At 37.9% G+C, this 20069-nt stretch overlaps 1 protein-coding gene across 2 annotated transcripts in view; it reads left to right on the top strand.

Moving 5' to 3' along the window:
* The window catches only part of DHX9 (DExH-box helicase 9), a 51875-nt gene extending 31806 nt beyond the window's left edge, over positions 1-20069 (top strand). For both annotated transcript variants that reach the window (XM_019952576.3, XM_073803634.1), the window contains 15 exons: positions 303-385; positions 4527-4683; positions 6769-6869; positions 8194-8407; positions 8590-8684; positions 8988-9061; positions 10254-10406; positions 12673-12833; positions 13652-13763; positions 14348-14509; positions 14623-14750; positions 16862-17091; positions 17268-17383; positions 18124-18324; positions 19462-20069. In XM_019952576.3, the coding sequence (XP_019808135.1) occupies positions 303-385; positions 4527-4683; positions 6769-6869; positions 8194-8407; positions 8590-8684; positions 8988-9061; positions 10254-10406; positions 12673-12833; positions 13652-13763; positions 14348-14509; positions 14623-14750; positions 16862-17091; positions 17268-17383; positions 18124-18324; positions 19462-19756 (2282 nt within the window). In that variant the 3' untranslated portion in view covers positions 19757-20069. The remainder of the gene's footprint in view (positions 1-302; positions 386-4526; positions 4684-6768; positions 6870-8193; positions 8408-8589; positions 8685-8987; positions 9062-10253; positions 10407-12672; positions 12834-13651; positions 13764-14347; positions 14510-14622; positions 14751-16861; positions 17092-17267; positions 17384-18123; positions 18325-19461) is intronic.

Below are 20069 nucleotides of genomic sequence, written 5' to 3'. Positions count from 1 at the left end.
ATTTTTTTCTTCATGGAGGGTGTTATGTACCTGCTGGCTGTTGTAGTGCAGAGCAAATGAAATCAGCTTAGGTTGCTGGAACTGTTAAATATGTTTTCATTAGACAAATGTGTTACAGACTACATGATCACTTCTTTAATAATTTAAATATACCAATGATTATTTATTTCCTAAAACGCTGGGGTTATAGTAGTTGAAGCATAGTTGATTGTCTAGAAATCGGTTTCTTTGCACTTTTCCTTACCTCCCTACTTTAAACATAGAAACTCATCTCCAGTGTTTACTCTGATTTTCTTTTCAAGGTGTACTCCTAAGAAAATTAGAAGCAGGCATTCGAGGAATCAGTCATGTAATTGTAGATGAAATACATGAAAGAGACATAAATGTAAGTAACTTGAGAGTGATGGTAAGGTACCAGCGCTAAAATTCTGAATAAAGAGAAATGAAGTAGAATGTCTTTATTTTATTTCCATTTTCCCATAGCTTACAACTTCTATCAAAATTATGAACTTCAGTCACTAAGATATTGGACACCTTTTTTAGCAAAGCCATTAAACCCTTTTTTTCCCTTTGTTAAAGCAAGAGTTCTAAAAGTAAAGACCTCTTCTTATTGTAAAGTAAGTATTATTGCAGTGATCATTAAGTTAGCATAATTCAGCAACTGAACTAATGATTTATCACTGAATAGCTGATGGAATTTTAATAACCAGTTTTTCTTTGAATTGAAAATTTATCTGTGATAAATTTCACATTGTTTTCCCCCTGCCGCCTGGCTTGTGGGATCTTAGTTCCCTGACCAGGGATCAAACCCGGGCCCATGGCAGTGAAAGCGCCGAGTCCAAACCACTGTACAGCCAGGGAATTTCCACAGTTTTAAATTTAATATAGTTAATGGTGTGTTTTCGGATGTTTGCAGCTTTAGTCTTTTCCAACATTAATGATAATCATGCCAGAAATAAGAAAAAACTAGAATTTTTTTCACACCCTATCCTCTTTTTTTTTTTCACCCTATCCTCTTCTGGTCCTTGGCAAAACTTGTATAGAATTAACTTATTATACAATTGTATAATTCAGAGATTGATACCATAAATCAGTGACTTGTTTTTATGGCACTGTTTTACATATCCACACGAAGGTATTAGTGGGTGGACAGTATGTCATTCAGACTGTTTCCAAGCTACTGTTACTTAAAACATTCATTGGAGCTCATCCTCTTTAGAAAATAATTCCATAGCCGTTGTTGTTCATCATACTTAATTTTAGCAAAATTTTGATCTTTATGGTTGAGCTAAAGCAAGTAAGAAAGTTTGCGTGGTCTTTCAGATGACCTTTTTAAATCAAATCTGTTCCGTAGGATAAAATTTTTGCTGCTTTTGTCATTCAGAATCTTTTGAAAACTAATGTTTTCCCCCCCAATTAACTTAATCATAATAAATGTTTCAGTATTTTCTTTACTAGCATGGTAACATACCAATGTTCTTAGAGTTTAAATTATTCCAGGTCACACTAGAAACATGGATCATCATTACTAGTTTCCCCCAAAATAAGTGGCTTTGGTCAACTTTTCTTGAAAGATTGTCTATATTAATGTATTATTCACAGTAAAAATGGAAAAACACCTTTGCAGAAACATATGTTCTTTTTCAGATGAACCTTATCTAAACGTCACTTTACGGGGAAAACCCAAGAGAACTTAAAAGACCAATTATTAGAAATAATAGGGGACTTCCCTGGCGGTCCAGTGGTTGGGACTCTGCACTTCCACTGCAAGGGGCACGGGTTCAATCCCTGGTCGGGGAATAAGGATCCCACATGCCGCACGGCCGAAAAAAAGAGAAACACTTAGCAATATGGCTGGGAGAAAAAGTTAATATACAAAAGTCTGTTGCATTGTGTACATTACAAACAGCTAGAAAACAACTAAAGATACCACTGCGCTAGTCAGAATGTCAAACACCTAAGACTAAGTCCAACAAAAAGATATGCAGAACCTATACAGGAAAAATAAAACTTCATTACAAGACATTAGAAAAGACCAGATTGTGTTCACGGCCAATATAATATAGATGTCAGTTTGCCTGAAGTTGATCCACATCTGAATGCAATTCTAATCCATTCCCAGTAGGTTTTGTTAATAGGCTGATTATAAATACCTATAGGGAAGATTTATGGCCAAAAATAACAAGGACTCCTGTAGAAGAGCAGAATGAAGGGTCTTGCTTTACAGATCTCAGGACTTAATTTGAACCTATAATAATTAGTATAGTAGATGAGATGACAGTTTGACCAACAACAATACAGAGTGTAGAAACAGATTGTGTGTTGCATGCAGCTTCGGTATAATAGAGTGAGTGACAGATGGCATGTCAGATCAGTGGAAAGGGAATGGACTGTTCAGTAAATGGAGCTGGAAACAGTTGGTCATCCATAAGGAAATACTTGAACTTGGATCCTTACCTTATAACCAGATACAGAAATCAGCTCCAGATAAGGACTTAAATGCCAAAGCAGTTTTAAAACTCTTGAGTAGAATATATAAGTAGACATCTAGACAGCACTATCCAGTAGAAATATAATGTGGCCTACACATGCAGTTTTTAATTTTCTAGCATCATATTTTAAAAGGTGAAAAAAACAGGTAAAATTAACTTAGTATATTTTCATCATGTAGTCAATATAAAAAATATATTGACTTTTTTTTGCGGGTTTTTTTCATATTAAGTCTTCAAAATCTGTCTGTGTATTTTACACTTAGAACACATCTCAGTTTAGACCAGGCACATTTTATGTGCTCAGTAGCCACAACTATATTGGGCAACATAGTTCTATACTTTCTGGAAGAATTTCTTAGAACATGAAATGCATTAACCATGAAACAAAAGACTGAGGTATTCATCTATATTAAGATTAAGATCGTGTATTCATTCGAAGGATACTTTAAGGAAAACCACAAGCTAGAAGATTCCAATATAGCCAACAAAGGATTAGTATAGAAAATATAAACACCTCCTACAAATCAGTAAGCAAAGTACAGATGACTCAGTAGAAAAACAAGGAAATAGGCATTTTACAAAGAGGAATGATATTTGGCTAGTACATATGATGGGGTGTTCAGTCTCATTGGCGAATAGGAAAGTGCACACCAAGACCATAATAAGGTACATCTACTTTATATCCATTTGGTTAATAAAATTTTAAGTGATGATGCCAAGTATTGGAGAATATAAATATCAGCAGGATCTCTTGTCCATTGCTCATAGTGGTTTATGAACTGGTGGAATGCCTTAGGAAAACAGTTGAGCATTATCTGCAAAAGTTCAACATTTACACATCCTATGAGTGCAGTTCCATACCTACACTTACCCACAGAAACTTGGCGAATGTACTGTAGGAGACATGAACTAGGATGTTCAGAGTAGCAAATGTTTGTAAGGGTAAAATCCCGGAAACAACCCACATACTTGCAGTAGTTACCACCAGAAATCTACTGGTGAATTAATGGGTACATACACACAGTGGGATATTTAAATAGTCATCAGAAAGAATAACTCTGGTGATTCACACGTGGGTGAGTCTTAGCATCGCTATAGGATGTGAAAAAGGAAATCCCTAAAGATTACATAAAATATCATACCTTTTCATAAAGTTAAGAATAGGTAAATCAGGGCTTCCCTGGTGGCGCAGTGGTTGGGGGTCTGCCTGCCAATGCAGGGGACGTGGGTTTGTGCCCCGGTCCGGGAAGATCCCACATGCCGCGCAGCCTGCGCATCCGGAGCCTGTGCTCCGCAACGGGAGAGGCCACAACAGTGAGAGGCCCGCATACCGCAAAAAAAAAAAAAAAAATAGAATAGGTAAATCTTAAAACATATGTATGCATGCATATATATGTATGTATGTCTAGTTAGATATGCACATAGATCAGAGGAAAGGTATATGAAAAGGACTAAAAAGATTCAGGATGGTGGATTTCTCTATTTGGGGAGACAGAGTGATGGACTTGAAGACCCCATAGCTAGAGAAAGGTTTTATTAGAGTTCTAGCTTTCATGTTGTTGTTTGGTGGGTTGATGGAAACTTTACATTATTAAATAATAAATGTCTCGACCATTTTGTTTGAATGGACTAAATATAGCCTTTTCAGCATTTGTAAGATTCACTTTACAGGTGATTGGAAAACTGATTTTTGGCACATCATGGCTTTCCCCTTTTCTCTAGTAGTTTGTGCAACTGAAAATATAAATTTCACTGAAAATTTCCTCTGGTTAATGTTTTTTTTTTTCTCTTCCCTTCCCTTCCCCTGCCCTAGTAGCACTCATTTCTAATTCCCACGAGTAGGCTACAACTGTTCTTAAAAATACTGTTACCGTATCCCACTGTAATCCTTCATCTTACTTCTACAAGCCGCCCAAGAAACTGAATTTCACTGATACCTTGTGGCTTATTAACACAAGAAATCTTTTAGCTGTACCTTGTGAGCAAGGACTTTTCAATGCATTTATTTTTCCATTTGTGTTTGTGTTTTAATAGACTGACTTCCTTTTGGTAGTGTTGCGTGATGTCGTTCAGGCATATCCTGAAGTTCGCATTGTTCTCATGTCTGCTACTATTGATACGAGCATGTTCTGTGAATATTTCTTCAGTTGCCCAATCATTGAAGTTTATGGGAGGACTTACCCAGTTCAAGGTAAATATCGTGGGGGTGGGATGGGAGGGTGAACATTTTTTGTAGTGTGGATTTTCTTAATCCTAGAGATTGGAGTAATAGTTTAAAGGATATTTAAAATAAAATCCAAATCAGGGTATCAAATGCATCATAGCGTTCTTGGGGTTTTAGTCAAGGAGTAGTGAGTTTCGTTTACAACTTGAGAAGTTTGCATATCCAGTGAATTTCCTGTCCTTACAGCTAAAGTTAACTTGTAAGATTTTATAGTCGAGTGTAAATTAATATGCCTATAGATGTTCATGGGAAATAACTGTTAAAAGTTTAAGCAGCCAGGGTCAAATTAACTAGAGAATCAATCTTTCCTAGAGCCAGAGCAGGCAGATTTTGAAGTGAGATTAAGATGAGAGTTTCAAGGTCAAATATTTCTGATTGTTAAGAGTTTATTTAGAAGATTTTGTCATTACCATTTTCTAGAATAGTCATCTAGTAGCTTGGTTTTAAAAATTACAGCACAGTTTAATTGAGGGCATGAAAATAAGCTAAAAATTTTTCAATGTACATATGAAATGATGAATGGCTACGTCAGGATGCTAACTTGAAATTCAGAAGGTGAGGGTAGCTCTGAAATAAAAGTCAGTGCGCTCATATCTCACGAGGGTTAATAATGGCTAATAATGCTGCAACTGCTTTGCATGCGTACTGGCGTTGAAAAAATAATTAAATGGATGACAGATGGTGGGAACCAGGTTTACTGCTGGAGTGGGAGGTTACAGGTAAGTATGAGGGAAGGCTTGAGTGAACCCTGTGGTACTGGATTACAATTGGAGACATTAGTGAGAACTCGTGTTTAGATAGAAATGGATAGATACAAAACTAAATATACATGTGTATGGACCCATGGATTAGCATACATAAATATATTTTCTAGCTCTGTCTGCTGAGCAGGCCTAGAAGTAATGACATCCCAGTAGCAAGGATCATGTTTCCAACACCATTCTCCAGTTAAAGGAACCAGATGCCCTTGAAGAAATGACTGATTCTGAAGCTGAGGCAGGGGATATACAAGATGAGCCTGAAACATCTTATAGTGACAGAAAGTAAGGAAGTGCTTTAAAAAAATAAAAAAACAGTGAAGGGGACAAAGGGACATAGGAGTCAACATGAAAGCTCTCAGTGCCCAAAAATGGAATAGTTGGAACAAAAAAGTAGAAAACGTAGTATTGGATTATAACCTAAAGTATAGAATAGATACCCATGAATTTATATGGTGGTTGAATAAATAAGTGGGTAATAAAGACAAAGCTGTCATATGGAAGAACTAGAAAAAAATTACGTAGATACTCTCTCTTAGCAAAGTGATGCTTAACTCCTTCAGTGTGTGCTGTGCTTAATGAATTGCTTCCAAAGAGTAGAGTATGGAAAGGGGGAAACGAGTCACTCAGCGATGGAGTTAACTTGGCAAACACTACCTCAGGTTGATCCAGTTTAATGTCATCAGTGATGAGTCATGTTGATAGTATGTACCTTTGATATAATGAGATGAGAATGGTACTTTAGGGCTCTAAGGGTATAGAGGGGGAAGTGTTTAGATTATGAGATACTTCTGAAACAGTTCTGGAACACTTCAAAGAACCTCAGGAGCATAATTGATCAGTAGATGTTCCAACCTTCGCATTGAAGTCCTTTTTTAAGAGTAATAACTAAAAGGAACCCATTTTTACCTGTACATCCTGATAGAGGAAGGATGGACTATGGTTGTATTGATAGTAATTTTTCTCTATATATAACACCCACACTGGGAGTATACAACATAGAGCACAATATGCATTCCATGAATGTTTGATTGAATATTGTGTATAGCGGATACCCTGACTGGCTTTGTGGGAACATGTATAAGAGATACCTCACCCTCCTCCAAGGTTCAAGAGATGGAAACACTGAGTTTGATTGGAAAAAGAGTTTATTGACACTGAAGTTTCTTGGCAGTTGTGAAGAATCAGGTGGAAGGGTATGAAGTAGTTTTGAATTATGAATTAGAAAATGAGTTTTAAAGACTGCTCCGTTCTGCAAGTTGATAGTACTTACCTGACTGCATTGTCCTGCCAGAATATTTTCTGGAAGACTGTATTCAGATGACCCACTTCATTCCTCCACCAAAGGACAAGAAGAAGAAGGATAAGGATGATGATAGTGGTGAAGATGATGATGTAAGTGAATTTCATGAAGAATTTTCATTGTGGGCAAAATTGTTATTGCAGGGAATGATTTTAGTAAAAACATGCAATGAGTTAGCATTACTAAAAACTTGTAAAAATTGACTGTAATGTCTATCTTTGAATTAATTGATATATTTCACTCCAAAGAATTCCATGTTCAGTGAAAAGCGCTTTTCATACCATGAGTTAAATCATCTCTGGCATAAAGGTTAAAAAAAAGAGAAAGGAGTAAGATATTTAATAACTCCCATTTTGTAAGGCTTTGCTGCTCAGAGTGTTTTCCATGAGCCATAGCACCTGGGAAACTGGAAGAGAGGTGGAATCTTGTGCCCCACCCCAGATCTCCTAAATCAGAATCCACACTTTAACAAGACCTTCGGGTGACCCATATGTACAATAAAGTTCAAGCAATAGCAGCTACAGTCCTAGGTTACAGAGACTGTATGGTAATGACATTAGCAGATGGAGAGAGTATTAAAGTGGGGGATGATGAGGAATTTCCTAAGAAACAGGAAAGAAAAGTGACACTTATTTCGTAGTGCTTCAGAGTTGGACCAGTGATATTTAAAAATGCATCTTGAATCTGGAAACATGAACAGAATGAATGCTACAAGGCAGCCAGCAATGCAGAATATGATAAACATAACCTAGGATTCGGTATTTTTAATCAGATTTGAGGATATAAATGAATTATATTATGAATTATATCCTCAAATCCGATGAATTAAAAAGTTTCTTAGGGGGGAAAAATCAATTGTAACAACTTCATTTCCCGTTACTGAAGGTTTGGTTTATCATTGGTTCTCAGGCAGACTTTTTGGAAAATACAGACCACATTATTTCAGATGTAGATGAGGTGATCAAATACCCTGTCTGCCGGTATGAGTGAGCCTGGGAATTACACAGGAAGACATTGTGTATATATAATTACATGATAATTGATACAAAGAGAGGATCATAGGAGCAGTTTATTAATCAGTAAGGAAAATATTTTTGAAAAACCAAGAGTTTATAGTCATAAGAGAGAAATAAGCTTGGTAGAAGGAGCCATTAGAAGTTTTAGAGTCAAATTTAAGAGTTTGTGCTTGAATTTTAGTCATGTCCTATGGGAAGTATTGGTCAGTAGAAAAATTCAGTATGTCAGCGTGCAGTAGTTTTTGAAAATTAAATTTCTTCTATATGCCAGATAAGACTAATCAGCTAGAATCAATAAGGACATTAGGTGTTATGTGAACATTAAGTAAAATGTAGGAGACTTAACTCCTGGGCTGTACTAATGGAGACAGTCCAAAATATGTCTCCCTGTTTTTTGCAGGCAAATTGCAACCTGATCTGTGGTGATGAATATGGTCCAGAAACAAAGATGAGCATGGCTCAACTGAATGAGAAAGAAACTCCTTTTGAACTCATCGAGGCTCTACTTAAGTACATCGAGACCCTCAATGTTCCTGGAGCTGTGTTGGTTTTTCTGCCTGGCTGGAATTTGATTTATACTATGCAGAAGCATTTGGAAATGAATCCACATTTTGGTATGAGTCTTCTTTGAATTCTCAACTATTTGAGTGAAAAATGAATGATTTTGCTTGCACCCTAGCCAATATGTGAAAACAAAATTTAGTGTTGTATCAATTTTTGATTAAAAACATACATAATGTAGAAGTTTTAAACTCGGCTCCTATTTTTAGACCTTAACTTTTCCATATTTTTATAGGAAGCCATAGGTATCAGATTCTACCTCTGCATTCTCAGATTCCTCGAGAGGAACAGCGCAAAGTATTTGATCCAGTACCAGCTGGAGTAACCAAGGTAAGTAGTAAACATTACAGTTACGGGGTTGGAAGTAACGTAGATATTAGACAACTATTACAGACCTTCAAAGAGCTATCCAAAAAAATTGTAATCCATCTGAATTGAGGAAGAAAAAAGGGGTCCTTTCTTCATGAGTTTAGTAGGTTTTTCAATTATCCAGTCAATGAATGAGTGATTTATTTGAAGATTTCTGTAATTCTGTTGTCATTTGTTACATAAGCAGACCATTCCTTTTAAGTACATAATAGGAAAATATTTTCTGAAGTGTAATTTTTCTTAATACCATTTCTTTCTTCACAGGTTATTTTGTCCACAAATATTGCTGAGACAAGCATTACCATAAATGATGTTGTTTATGTCATTGACTCCTGCAAGTAAGTTCCCAAGGAACCCATTGCCTTGAATACAGTAAATCTTTACAATACTCCATGTAGTGTCTAGAATCAGTTAACAGAATCAAAAACACCTTATTTTTAAAACTCTTGTGTTCTCTTACCATCAGAATTACTGTGCTGCGTCTGTATGTACTGAGTTATAGTGTAATTAATGATTCTTGGTGTTGATCATCATATCAGTTATGGTAGAAAGTGACGAAGCTTAACACTAACTTCTGACTGCTTCCCACTTATTCTTGTCTGCTGGTGTTTTGCTCATTTCCCATTGGGTGTTTCCATTGACCACTGCCACACAGTGGCATGCTCTTTGGTGTATAAAGATGTCCAGTATTTAGCTCATGACAAGTGACCTATTTGTAGGACACTACTTAAGAATTGAGACTTCATATTTGGTATGAGATATCCTGGGAAATACACAGGGAGGCATTGTGTATAGGTAATTACATGCTAATTGATACACAGAGAGGACAAAAACGTCGAAACATTGTTCTGTCTAGCCAGTTCGTGCCTCATGTCTTCTCTCTGTAGCCCCTAAGCCTTTCCTGGCAATTGAAGATTTGCCAGTGCCCACTTTAGGGAATGGTGAATAGCATGCCCCTCTTTTGTGCCAATCCCAGTCATTTAGTGCCAGCTGCCTATGTGTAACATTGACAAATTCTGAGGTTGCTTAGGGGTTCAAGAGGACCGTGCCAACACCACTTGGTGAGGTCATCAGAAGTGCTACATGTTCCAGTTTAGCACATAGCCTTTAGATCATAGATTGCCTAAAAGTTAAACTAAACTTCGGAATAGAGTTGGCTTTGAATAATTATCACTCACCTGCACGTGCCAGATCCTGTTTAAGTGCTATATGTTCATTAATTCACATAATGTTCATAAATAAAAACACTGCAAGATAGGTGATAGTATTATACTCATTTTCAGATGAGGCACAGAAAGATTAGTAACTTGGCCGACATCATCCAGCTGGTAAGTGGCACATGTATATTGTATTGCCTCCTAGCAGGTTGGCAGCCTGAAAGAGTGCAGAGTCAAATTCTTAGCGGTGCTGTTCACAGACAGACATCGCGAGTAGGCATGACTGGAAAGCGTCTGCCACTCAGTGGAAATGTAATAGTTATGTATTGATAGTACACGTGAGTTTTAGAATTGACTGCTCTTTCCTATTTAGGCAAAAAGTGAAGCTGTTCACTGCTCACAACAATATGACCAATTATGCTACAGTTTGGGCATCCAAAACAAACCTCGAGCAGCGGAAAGGACGAGCTGGCCGTGTACGGCCTGGCTTCTGCTTTCACCTCTGTAGCCGAGCTCGTTTTGAGAGGTAAGACCAATTCTTGAGTAAAGAATGAAGTTGGTTTTTTGGGGGTTTTTTTTTTTTTAGCCTTTTACACACACACCCCTCCCCACACCTCTCTGCCCTTACATAAACTTAATGAACTCAGAACATAAGTGCTTCCAGTTAATTGGAGGAAACTTAGCTTAGGTAGTGAGATTGTGGTAAGGATGAAATCAGAAATTATCAATGGTGGCATGTTTGATACCAATTTACTATTTACTAATAACCTTTTAAAAGCATAACATGTTTTCCACACCACACATCTTTATCACTTTGGGATTACTGATATTTATGGAATGGTTAACTTTTCTGAAAAATAACTTTAAAATAACAATACTCTCGTATTTATAGACACCCTCCCCTACCCCCCCATTAGCACATCACCTCTGTCATATGATCCTCCTTATGTGCCTGAGAAACAGAGGGCATTATTTAGGTAAGGAAGCCAAAGCTTAAGAAACTTAGCTGACTTCTCCAGGACTGAAACCCAAGTCTGTTAATACCTTGTCCGTTTCCGTTTATACCACAGATCCTTTTGGAGAATGTTTGTGGATGAGACCAATTGGTTTAAAAAATACTTCTCTGGGGTGTGAGCTCACCATCTTCTCAGTTCGAAAGTCGTTATTCCTTGCCTCCCACCTCACCCCCCAATTTAAAAAATACTTCTCTCTCTGAATTATAGGCTTAAGTTATGTATTTAGTTGTATGTTTCTGGAAATCAGTGTGGTGTACATTAGCTTTAACCAGTTGATAATAAAGGTAGAGTTAGGAGGTGTGTTTGTGTGTACCACAATGAAGAATTGTGGGACAGACTAATTTAGGTGACCAGATGTATATAGCACACTGAAGAAAGGTCAAAGCTTTGATTTGCTTTTATACTGGTAACATATGGCTCCCTAGTAATTACAAATGTTAGTTTATTTGAGCATCAGAAGTTGATGCAGGAGACTGGCTGCAACATTTGGAAGACACTTAGTTCTTTTTAAAGGTTGGCTTGTCCCTTGACCTGAATAAACAAGTACTATACTCTAATATTAGAGTAAAACCAGCTCCTAATTAGTTAACAGCATGAATAGATCTGTAAGGGATTTTTGTTCTTTTCTCTGTAGGATGAGGAATAGATATGCTATATGCATCTATGTAAACCTGATTAAAGCTGATCTGGGTCTTACCAGCAATGTTGGAATTCACCTCTAAATGGTTCCTATGAATCTTCATTATAAATAGTTTATATAGGATAAGCCTGAATTGGAAACGTAGAGACTTGGATTTTATACTATTTGTGCCTAATGTATCAACTTGGATTTTATACTATTTGTGCCTAATGTATCACATAATCTTAAACATTTACACTCTTTAGGCCTTTGTTTCCCCATTCTACAAAATGAGATTAAGTTACTTAACCTTTCTGTGTCTCTTTCCTCAGTTGAAAAAGGAAGGTAATACAATACTAATGCGAATTAAGTGAGTCAGTAATGGAAAATACTGAGAACAATACTTGGCACGTAGTAAACTCTCAGTAAATGTTAGCTATTGTTATTATTGTTAATACTGATTTATAGTAATAGTTTTTATTATTAAAAATTTAAAGGGTTAGATAATCTGTAAGATCCTTTCCAGTGGCACTAAATTTATACAGACCAGGAAGTAGGGGAAGAGGTAGCAGGGAGATATTAGAATTAGCCTGCATCTCCCACAGAAGGTCTTGCTACCTTTTTTTTTTTTTTTTTTTTTTTGTGGTACACGGGCCTCTCACTGTTGTGGCCTCTCCCGTTGCGGAGCGCAGGCTCAGCGGCCATGGCTTATGGGCCCAGCGGCTCCGCGGCATGTGGGATCTTCCCGGACCGGGGCACGAACCCGTGTCCCCTGCATCGGCAGGCGGACTCTCAACCACTGCGCCACCAGGGAAGCCCCTTGCTACCATTTTTAACCCATGTTTGTCAGTAGCCAGACCTGAAGAAGCCATGGGTGGGGGTAATAACATTAGAGATTTGGGATAATTTTTCATCCTCCTTCACTCAGCTGAAAATGCCTTCAAGCCATAAGGGTGAAGTCGTAAGCCACTACTCAACCACTTAAGAGGGTCTTGTCCAGAGTCTTTGTAGTAAATATAAAACGTTCTTTTGTAATTGTAAAACGATGAGGGAAGGGCAGCTCTATATATTCCTGATTATCTCTTTGCGAAGTTTTTTTTAAATAAACGTTTGTGTACACAAGTGAAGATGGTTATTTTATGCTTATTTTCTCTTAGACTTGAAACCCACATGACCCCGGAGATGTTCCGAACACCATTGCATGAAATTGCTTTGAGCATAAAACTTCTGCGTCTGGGAGGAATTGGCCAATTCCTGGCCAAGGCAATTGAACCTCCGCCTTTGGATGCTGTGATTGAAGCAGAGCACACACTTAGAGGTACCTACAAATACAGACCTGCCTAACACATGCTAATTATACCATCTGTCTTGTACTGGCAAGTAACACTTAACAAATGAGTCAAGAAGAGGATATAGTCCACAGGGCTGTGATAACAAAACTTCCAGTGTTGCTTAATGTACTTAGTGTGGTCAGTGTATATAAAATGAGCAACATAAGGTAAGAAAAGGATGATGTGAGTCTTATTTGGGGGAAAAAAATGGAGAAAAGGCACGTTATCTCTTAACCGGTGGTTAATGATCAGAACGTGAATTATTCATGATACCCACAGTGTTTTATGTACATTTCATAGAACATCTATTTATATTTTCTTATCACACTTACAGACGCAATGTAGTATAGTGGGAAAAAATAAGGGTGTTGGAGTCCAGGGGATCTGAATTTGAATGTCGTGCTTACCTGCTGTGTGAACTTCAGATTTTTATTCTCCAGATTTCATTTCTTTCTAGAAATTATCAACAGATGCTATCAGACTTGTTAGAGCATGTAGCTGTTTATGCTGCTATTACAGTTATTACTGTATTTATAGACTTCTCATGGACAGTACTCAGCTTTACAGCCTACAGGGCCTAATTCTAGTACATTCTTCATGTTAGGTGCTCTAGAATTTGGTTTTGTTCTGTTTCTGAGTGAAGAGAATTGTTGGCTATGAGCATGGTGCTGGCAGTTGGCTTGACAGTTGAGGAAAACTTAACTGCAGTATCTGAACCTTAATCTATAAACAAATGTTTCATCTTTGCCTAGGTTAAAGGGGTGTTCATTACTGTTTCTGCTCACAAAGAAATATCTCCCCACAGAGCTTGATGCATTAGATACCAATGATGAGTTGACTCCTCTGGGACGAATCCTGGCTAAGCTCCCCATTGAGCCTCGTCTTGGCAAAATGATGATAATGGGGTGTATTTTCTAGTAAGTGCTTTGTTTTATTGCTGATAGTTAAATGGTAAAACAGTTTTAGAATTTTATCCCCCTCCCAATAAAAACAGGGTGGGCTCGAATAGAAGAAAAAACTAAATATTCTTCAGTAGAGAAGTGGCATACTTTAGATACTGAGAAAAGTGTGAAATGAGAAGAACAGTCAATGGATGGACACCTGGGCCCAACTTTTTTGGGGAAAGAGCACAGACTTCTCAAAAGAGAAGTGCAGTTAAGTAGGTTAAGTAGTTTTCCTTCAAAGAGAAAGATTAGGAAAACAGGTATATGTTATTAGAAGGTTTTGAAGATTAAGAAATTTTGTAAGATGAGGGAGAATGGGAAAGGAAAAATATAATACTTGGTCAGTTTATGGTAAATATGCTTCCATTAATATCAGAACTCATTATTTTTTCCCCTTTTTGCCTCTGGAGAGCAGCTGTAAAATTCTTTTTGTTCAGCCAGTTTCAGTGCTGCTAAAGCAATACCATAGCCAGTAAAGACTGACCCACAGTTGACAGTACTGCCCAAGTTGCTGGAACAAGAATGTGATCTAGACTGAATTTTCCTGTCTGTTTCAGTGTGGGAGATGCTGTTTGTACCATCTCTGCTGCCACCTGCTTTCCGGAGCCTTTCATCAGTGAAGGAAAGCGACTGGGTTATATCCATCGAAATTTTGCTGGAAACAGATTTTCTGATCATGTGGCCCTTTTATCAGTATTCCAAGCTTGGGATGATGCTAGGTATGGGCTTGAAAGAGGAGAATTATAAGATTTAGGTGAACTGTCTCTAGTTTGTAATCTGTCTCTAGTTCTTTAGGCTTTGGGAATGACTCTTAACAACCTGTTTGTTTTAGAATGGGTGGAGAAGAAGCAGAGATACGTTTTTGTGAGCACAAAAGACTCAATATGGCTACACTTAGAATGACCTGGGAAGCCAAAGTTCAGCTCAAAGAGATTCTGATTAATTCTGGATTTCCAGAAGGTAAGATTCTCACATTCTTAAGACAGATCTGAAGTAACCTTAATGTAATACATGCACATTGACAGTGCAGTATATTTTAGCTTCAAACATTAGACCCTTTGCTTTTTCTATGTTCCTGGCTATTTCTTATTTCTTTGAACTCTGGTGATAATCAGTTTTTCACATTAATTCAGTCTTTTACAGGATGCAAAAGGTTATAATGTTCAAATTGTAATTTAGTACAGAGATGATTAATAGACCTTTTGAGAATTGTGCTACTTTGGGAGGACTTTTTGTTTTTACTAATTTTTATTGGAGTATAGTTGATTTACAGTGTTGTGTTAGTTTCTGCTGTACAGCAGAGTGAATCAGTTGTACACATATCCACTCCTTTAGATGGGAGGATTTTTTAAATCCATCCACTTGTGAAGAACACAGGTCTAGCTTTTAGCACCTTTTGAATGAACCGTTTGTTGAAATACCTCAAGTAGTGGTTTGTGAGGTGATTTATTAATTTGCCCATCTGTTCAGTTTTAGATGTGAAGTAAACTCTACTGTGTTAAATTTTAATTGGCTTTAAATAAGGTTTTAGTGGACAATTACAGAGGACTTTGATACGTGATATAGGAATAGTAATCCAGCTGTTTATTTCTTGTGTGAATTTGAACTATTGTACTTTTCTCCAATTAGATTAAGAGACAAGAGTTATTTCCTGAAACATTGAAAATTGGAACACATAACCAGAAACAGCTGTTTAGTTGAGAGACAGAAGGTAGTTGGGCAGTATCTAGATAACTAAAGTAATTCTCTTCTGTTGTAAACTGACTAAACTTTTAATTATTTTAAAAAATGTATTTATTTTGGCTGTTTTGCGTCTTTGTTGCTGCACACAGGCTTTCTCTAGTTGTGGCGAGCGGGGGCTACTCTTCTTTGCGGTGCATGGGCTTCTCATTGCGGTGGCTTCTCTTGTTGTGGAGCACGGGCTCTAGGTGCGCGGACTTCAGTAGTTGTGGCGAGCGGGCTCTAGAGCGCAGGCTCAGTAGTTGTGACGCACCGGCTTAGTTGCTCTGCGGCATGTGCGATCTTCCCGGATCAGGGCTCAAACCCGTGTCCCCTGCATTGGCAGGCGGATTTTTTTTTTTTTTAATGGCTGTGTTGGGTCTTCGTTTCTGTGCGAGGGCTTTCTCTAGTTGCGGTGAGCGGCGGGGGCCACTCTTCATCGCAGTGCGCGGTCCTCTCACTGTCGTGGCCTCTCTTGTTGAGGAGCACAAGCTCCAGACGCGCAGGCTCAGTAATTGTGGCTCACGGGCCTAGTTGCTCCGCGGCATGTGGGATCTTCCCAGACCAGGGCTCAAACCTGTGTCCCCTGCATTGGCAGGCAGATTTTCAACCACTGTGCCACCAGGGAAGCCCAAGCAGGCGGATTCTTAACCATTGTGCCACCAGGGATTTCCCAATTCATAACTTTTTAATCAAAATCAAAGGAAAAGAGAAAAACATTTTTATGTGATAGACTCTTCACAACAGTCCTGAGATGCATATATTTACTACCCCATTTTATAGATGAGGAGACTGACACAGAAGCTTAAGTTACATGTCCAGACTTAATTAGGAAGTTTATAAGACTAGGATTCAAGTTTTTTAGAACAAAGTATATCCGCTCTCTTACCATTGTACTTTCCATGTGCCTAAAGCATAGTTTGGGTGAAGACGTCCACCACCTTCTAGTGGGTTCCTCTTAAGTTGTCATTCCATCTTCTGTAGAAGGAACAGCTTTTTAAAAACAGCATATGGAACACTGTGGTCATATCAGTCTAGCTCTTATTCTGAGAGTAGATGGTTATTGGGGTTTTTTTAAAAAATACTTACTCCAAGCTTATTTTATTGAGTCTATAAGAGAATACAGACATTTTAATTTTCTTATTGTGGCTACTCAGCAGAATTTCTCCTTGCATTTAATCTGAGTGCAAGAGTTCTGAGAAGAGAGGAAGTTAGACAGGTTATTTGAAAAAGGAGGGTGGAGGAGGAGTTAATTCTTCTAATTGTCATCTAATTCTGGTAAATACATGCAATGTGAGGATTAGCCAGATACCTGATTTTATTTTTTTTTTTAATCTCCTTCCTCTTAACAGAGTGTTTATTGACACAAGTGTTTACTAACACTGGACCAGACAATAATCTGGATGTTGTTATCTCTCTCCTGGCCTTTGGCGTGTACCCCAATGTGTGCTATCATAAGGAAAAGAGAAAGATTCTCACCACTGAAGGGCGTAATGCGCTTATCCACAAGTCATCTGTTAATTGTCCTTTTAGCAGCCAAGACATGAAGTACCCATCTCCCTTCTTTGTTTTTGGTGAAAAGGTAAGAAAAGATTAGTTTAGAAAAGTTTACATTTAAAATCCAAATTATCTTTACTTATTAATGTGCAGTGGGAACATCAGTTTTAATTTTCAAAGCATAGTTCATTATCATTATATGGTAGTTGATTGACAGTTGGAATGTCAACTATTTCCTCTTGCCTCTTTCTCTGTCTTCAGATTCGAACCCGGGCCATCTCTGCTAAAGGCATGACCTTAGTCACCCCCTTGCAGCTGCTTCTCTTTGCCTCCAAGAAAGTCCAGTCTGATGGACAGATTGTGCTTGTAGATGACTGGTATGGATTTTCATATGTGAACTCAACTGAATTCTTAAATTGAAATGTAATGGGATTCAGCTGCTAATCTAACTTAATTTGTGAAACATGGCAAAATTTGATGGCACAAGTGAGATGCTTTATAACACTGTCTTTTCTTGGCGAGTAGTATATCTTAGGAGTATGGTTCATAGTTGGTAGTAAAGTCAAGTCTTAAATTGACTATACCAGCAGAAGCAGATGCATTAGGCATTGGAGCCGCATCCACTACCATGAATACTACAGTAAGGAATCAGAGTCTGATTGGAGCTTGGGCACTTCTTTTTTCTGTATACTTTATAGTACTTAGAGACTGGTGGTGAGTGGGTAGTAAGCACTTGGCAGAAATTGATAGAATATAACGAATGGTTAGTAGGCTCAGTCATATTCTTGAAAACTTGCAAAACTAACAATCTTAGTGTCTTATTTCATTCTTTTGTTGGAGGCTGAGTGATCTGTATTGTAAGAGTATTTTGCTCGATAGACTTTGTGGTTCACAACTCCTGCCAATAGCTAGCAGCGAATTTCAAGAAGTTACCTTAGATTATTATTCTTCGTACGTGTGTTTGCCTAATTCTGGGGCCATTACATTAGTTGAAAGTATTGGTACTTGGAAAGAAGTTAAATTTATCCCATCACTTGCCATGTGTGAAATTGAAAGATAATAGTCTTTTTCTGTGTGTACCACGTCTCTCATTTTTAATCATTTTTCTCTATTTTAGGATCAGACTGCAAATATCTCATGAAGCTGCTGCCTGTATCACTGCTCTCCGGGCAGCCATGGAGGCTCTGGTTGTTGAAGTAACCAAGCAGCCTGATATCATCAGCCAGTTGGACCCCGTTAATGAACGTATGCTAAACACAATCCGCCAAATCTCTAGGCCCTCAGCTGCTGGCATCAACCTTATGATTGGCAGTACACGGTGAGTACCACAGTAACTTCTCTTTGAACTAAGCAGAGTACAGTAATCTTATACTGGCCTAAAATTCCCACAGTTAGTTAATAGAGGCCTTGTTATTTGAGTTACAGTTCTAGACAAATGCTGAATATGAAGTCTAGTTCTGGTTAGCACACTCAGAAAAAAGGGTGTTACTTTGTGTTTATGATCTATTACAGCAGTGCGTGCTAGAGATAGAAGGAGATCTTTAAAGTACATATAGAGCCCAGGATAGGTCACATGACAGGAAAGTGAAAGACCCCAGACAGTCCTCTTCTCAGTACTGCTTTGCCATCTCCAAAGAAAAAATGATGAGGTGTTAAACTCATTCTTCAAATGAAAAGCATCAGGGTTTATCTTAGGGAAATACAAGAACATGGATATTAAAAGTAAAGAAGTATGAAGTTTATCTTAATTCTTAAAATGTTTTATCTGCTTCAGTTTTTTTCACCTTCAGAAAGTTTCTTTGCCCACAGCTCTTTCTTTGGAAATACTTGATGCCTGCAGGCAGAACAGCAGTACAGTCAACTCCCATATAGTCTCTTAGGTTTCACTGATTGTCAGCATTTTGTGACACTTGCTTTCATATAAATATTACTTCTTTTGCTTAATCGTTTGTGATTAAGTTGCATTTTACATCAGTATGCTTCATGTATCTTTTGAGAACATAGCATAAACAATACTAGATCACACCTCAAAAATGTGTTAGAATAACACGATCTAATATACAACCATTAAAATTTTTTTTAGTCACTCAAAAATATTCTTTAATCTCCCCGTCAAGATTCGCTTACTGCATTTGGTTATAAACTGTTATCTTAATGTATAGAAGTGCTGTGTGCTTTATGGATTCTGGCTTCCCATTTTGCCTATAACTGAGTTAACTACTTCTTTAAACTAATGAAACATAGTACTTAGGGTGTGCCACACTGTGTTAAGTGCTTTTCTGATATTAACTCATTTTAATATTTAACCTGTCTGTGATGTATTCAGTATTTGTGCCTTTGGCTTCATTCCCTTTATGCATTAAATTTTCGAATGTGACTGAATGTTTATATTTTGTGACTAGTTGAGAAGTACTAAGGATGCTTTGCTAAAGTGGTGGTTTTGTGCTCTTGCTAGGTATGGAGATGGTCCACGTCCTCCCAAGATGGCTCGATATGACAATGGAAGTGGATATAGAAGGGGAGGTTCAAGTTATGGCGGTGGAGGCTATGGGGGTGGTGGAGGCTACGGTGGCAGTGGCTATGGGGCTGGCTCCAGCTACCGGGGAGGCTACAGAGGGACTTCCCGAGGTGGCTATGGAGGTGGCCCAGGGGGAGGCTACAGAGGGTCTGGGGGGTCCCAGCGAGGAGCTGGCAGAGGGGGCTATGGGAGCGGCTACTTTGGACAAGGAAGAGGAGGCGGTGGCTATTAAAGCTTGCGAGTGTCAGTGCCTGTGCACTGACAGGTAAAATAATGCATGCTGCCCATTTCCCCAAGTTGTTTATGTGCTGCCAATAAGTAAACCCATTTTTCACCCGTTCTGTGGTTTGTCGTAGTTTAAGGAAACTAAACATTTAGGTATATTGGTGATTTTGTTTATATTATGTAAAATATCATGCTCTATTATAAAAGTACTACAGTTTGTATTTTTTCTTTAAGGAGTAAAGATTTGCCTTTAAAGTTAACTTGATATTTTCTTGACTTTAGTTTAATACAATAGAAATAAAATATTACATTGAATACTG

The sequence above is a fragment of the Tursiops truncatus genome, chromosome 1 (assembly GCF_011762595.2).
Source record: "Tursiops truncatus isolate mTurTru1 chromosome 1, mTurTru1.mat.Y, whole genome shotgun sequence".
Lineage (NCBI taxonomy): Eukaryota > Metazoa > Chordata > Mammalia > Artiodactyla > Delphinidae > Tursiops > Tursiops truncatus.
Note: the sequence above shows the minus strand (reverse complement) of the source record. Positions and strands in the feature narration are given on the sequence as shown.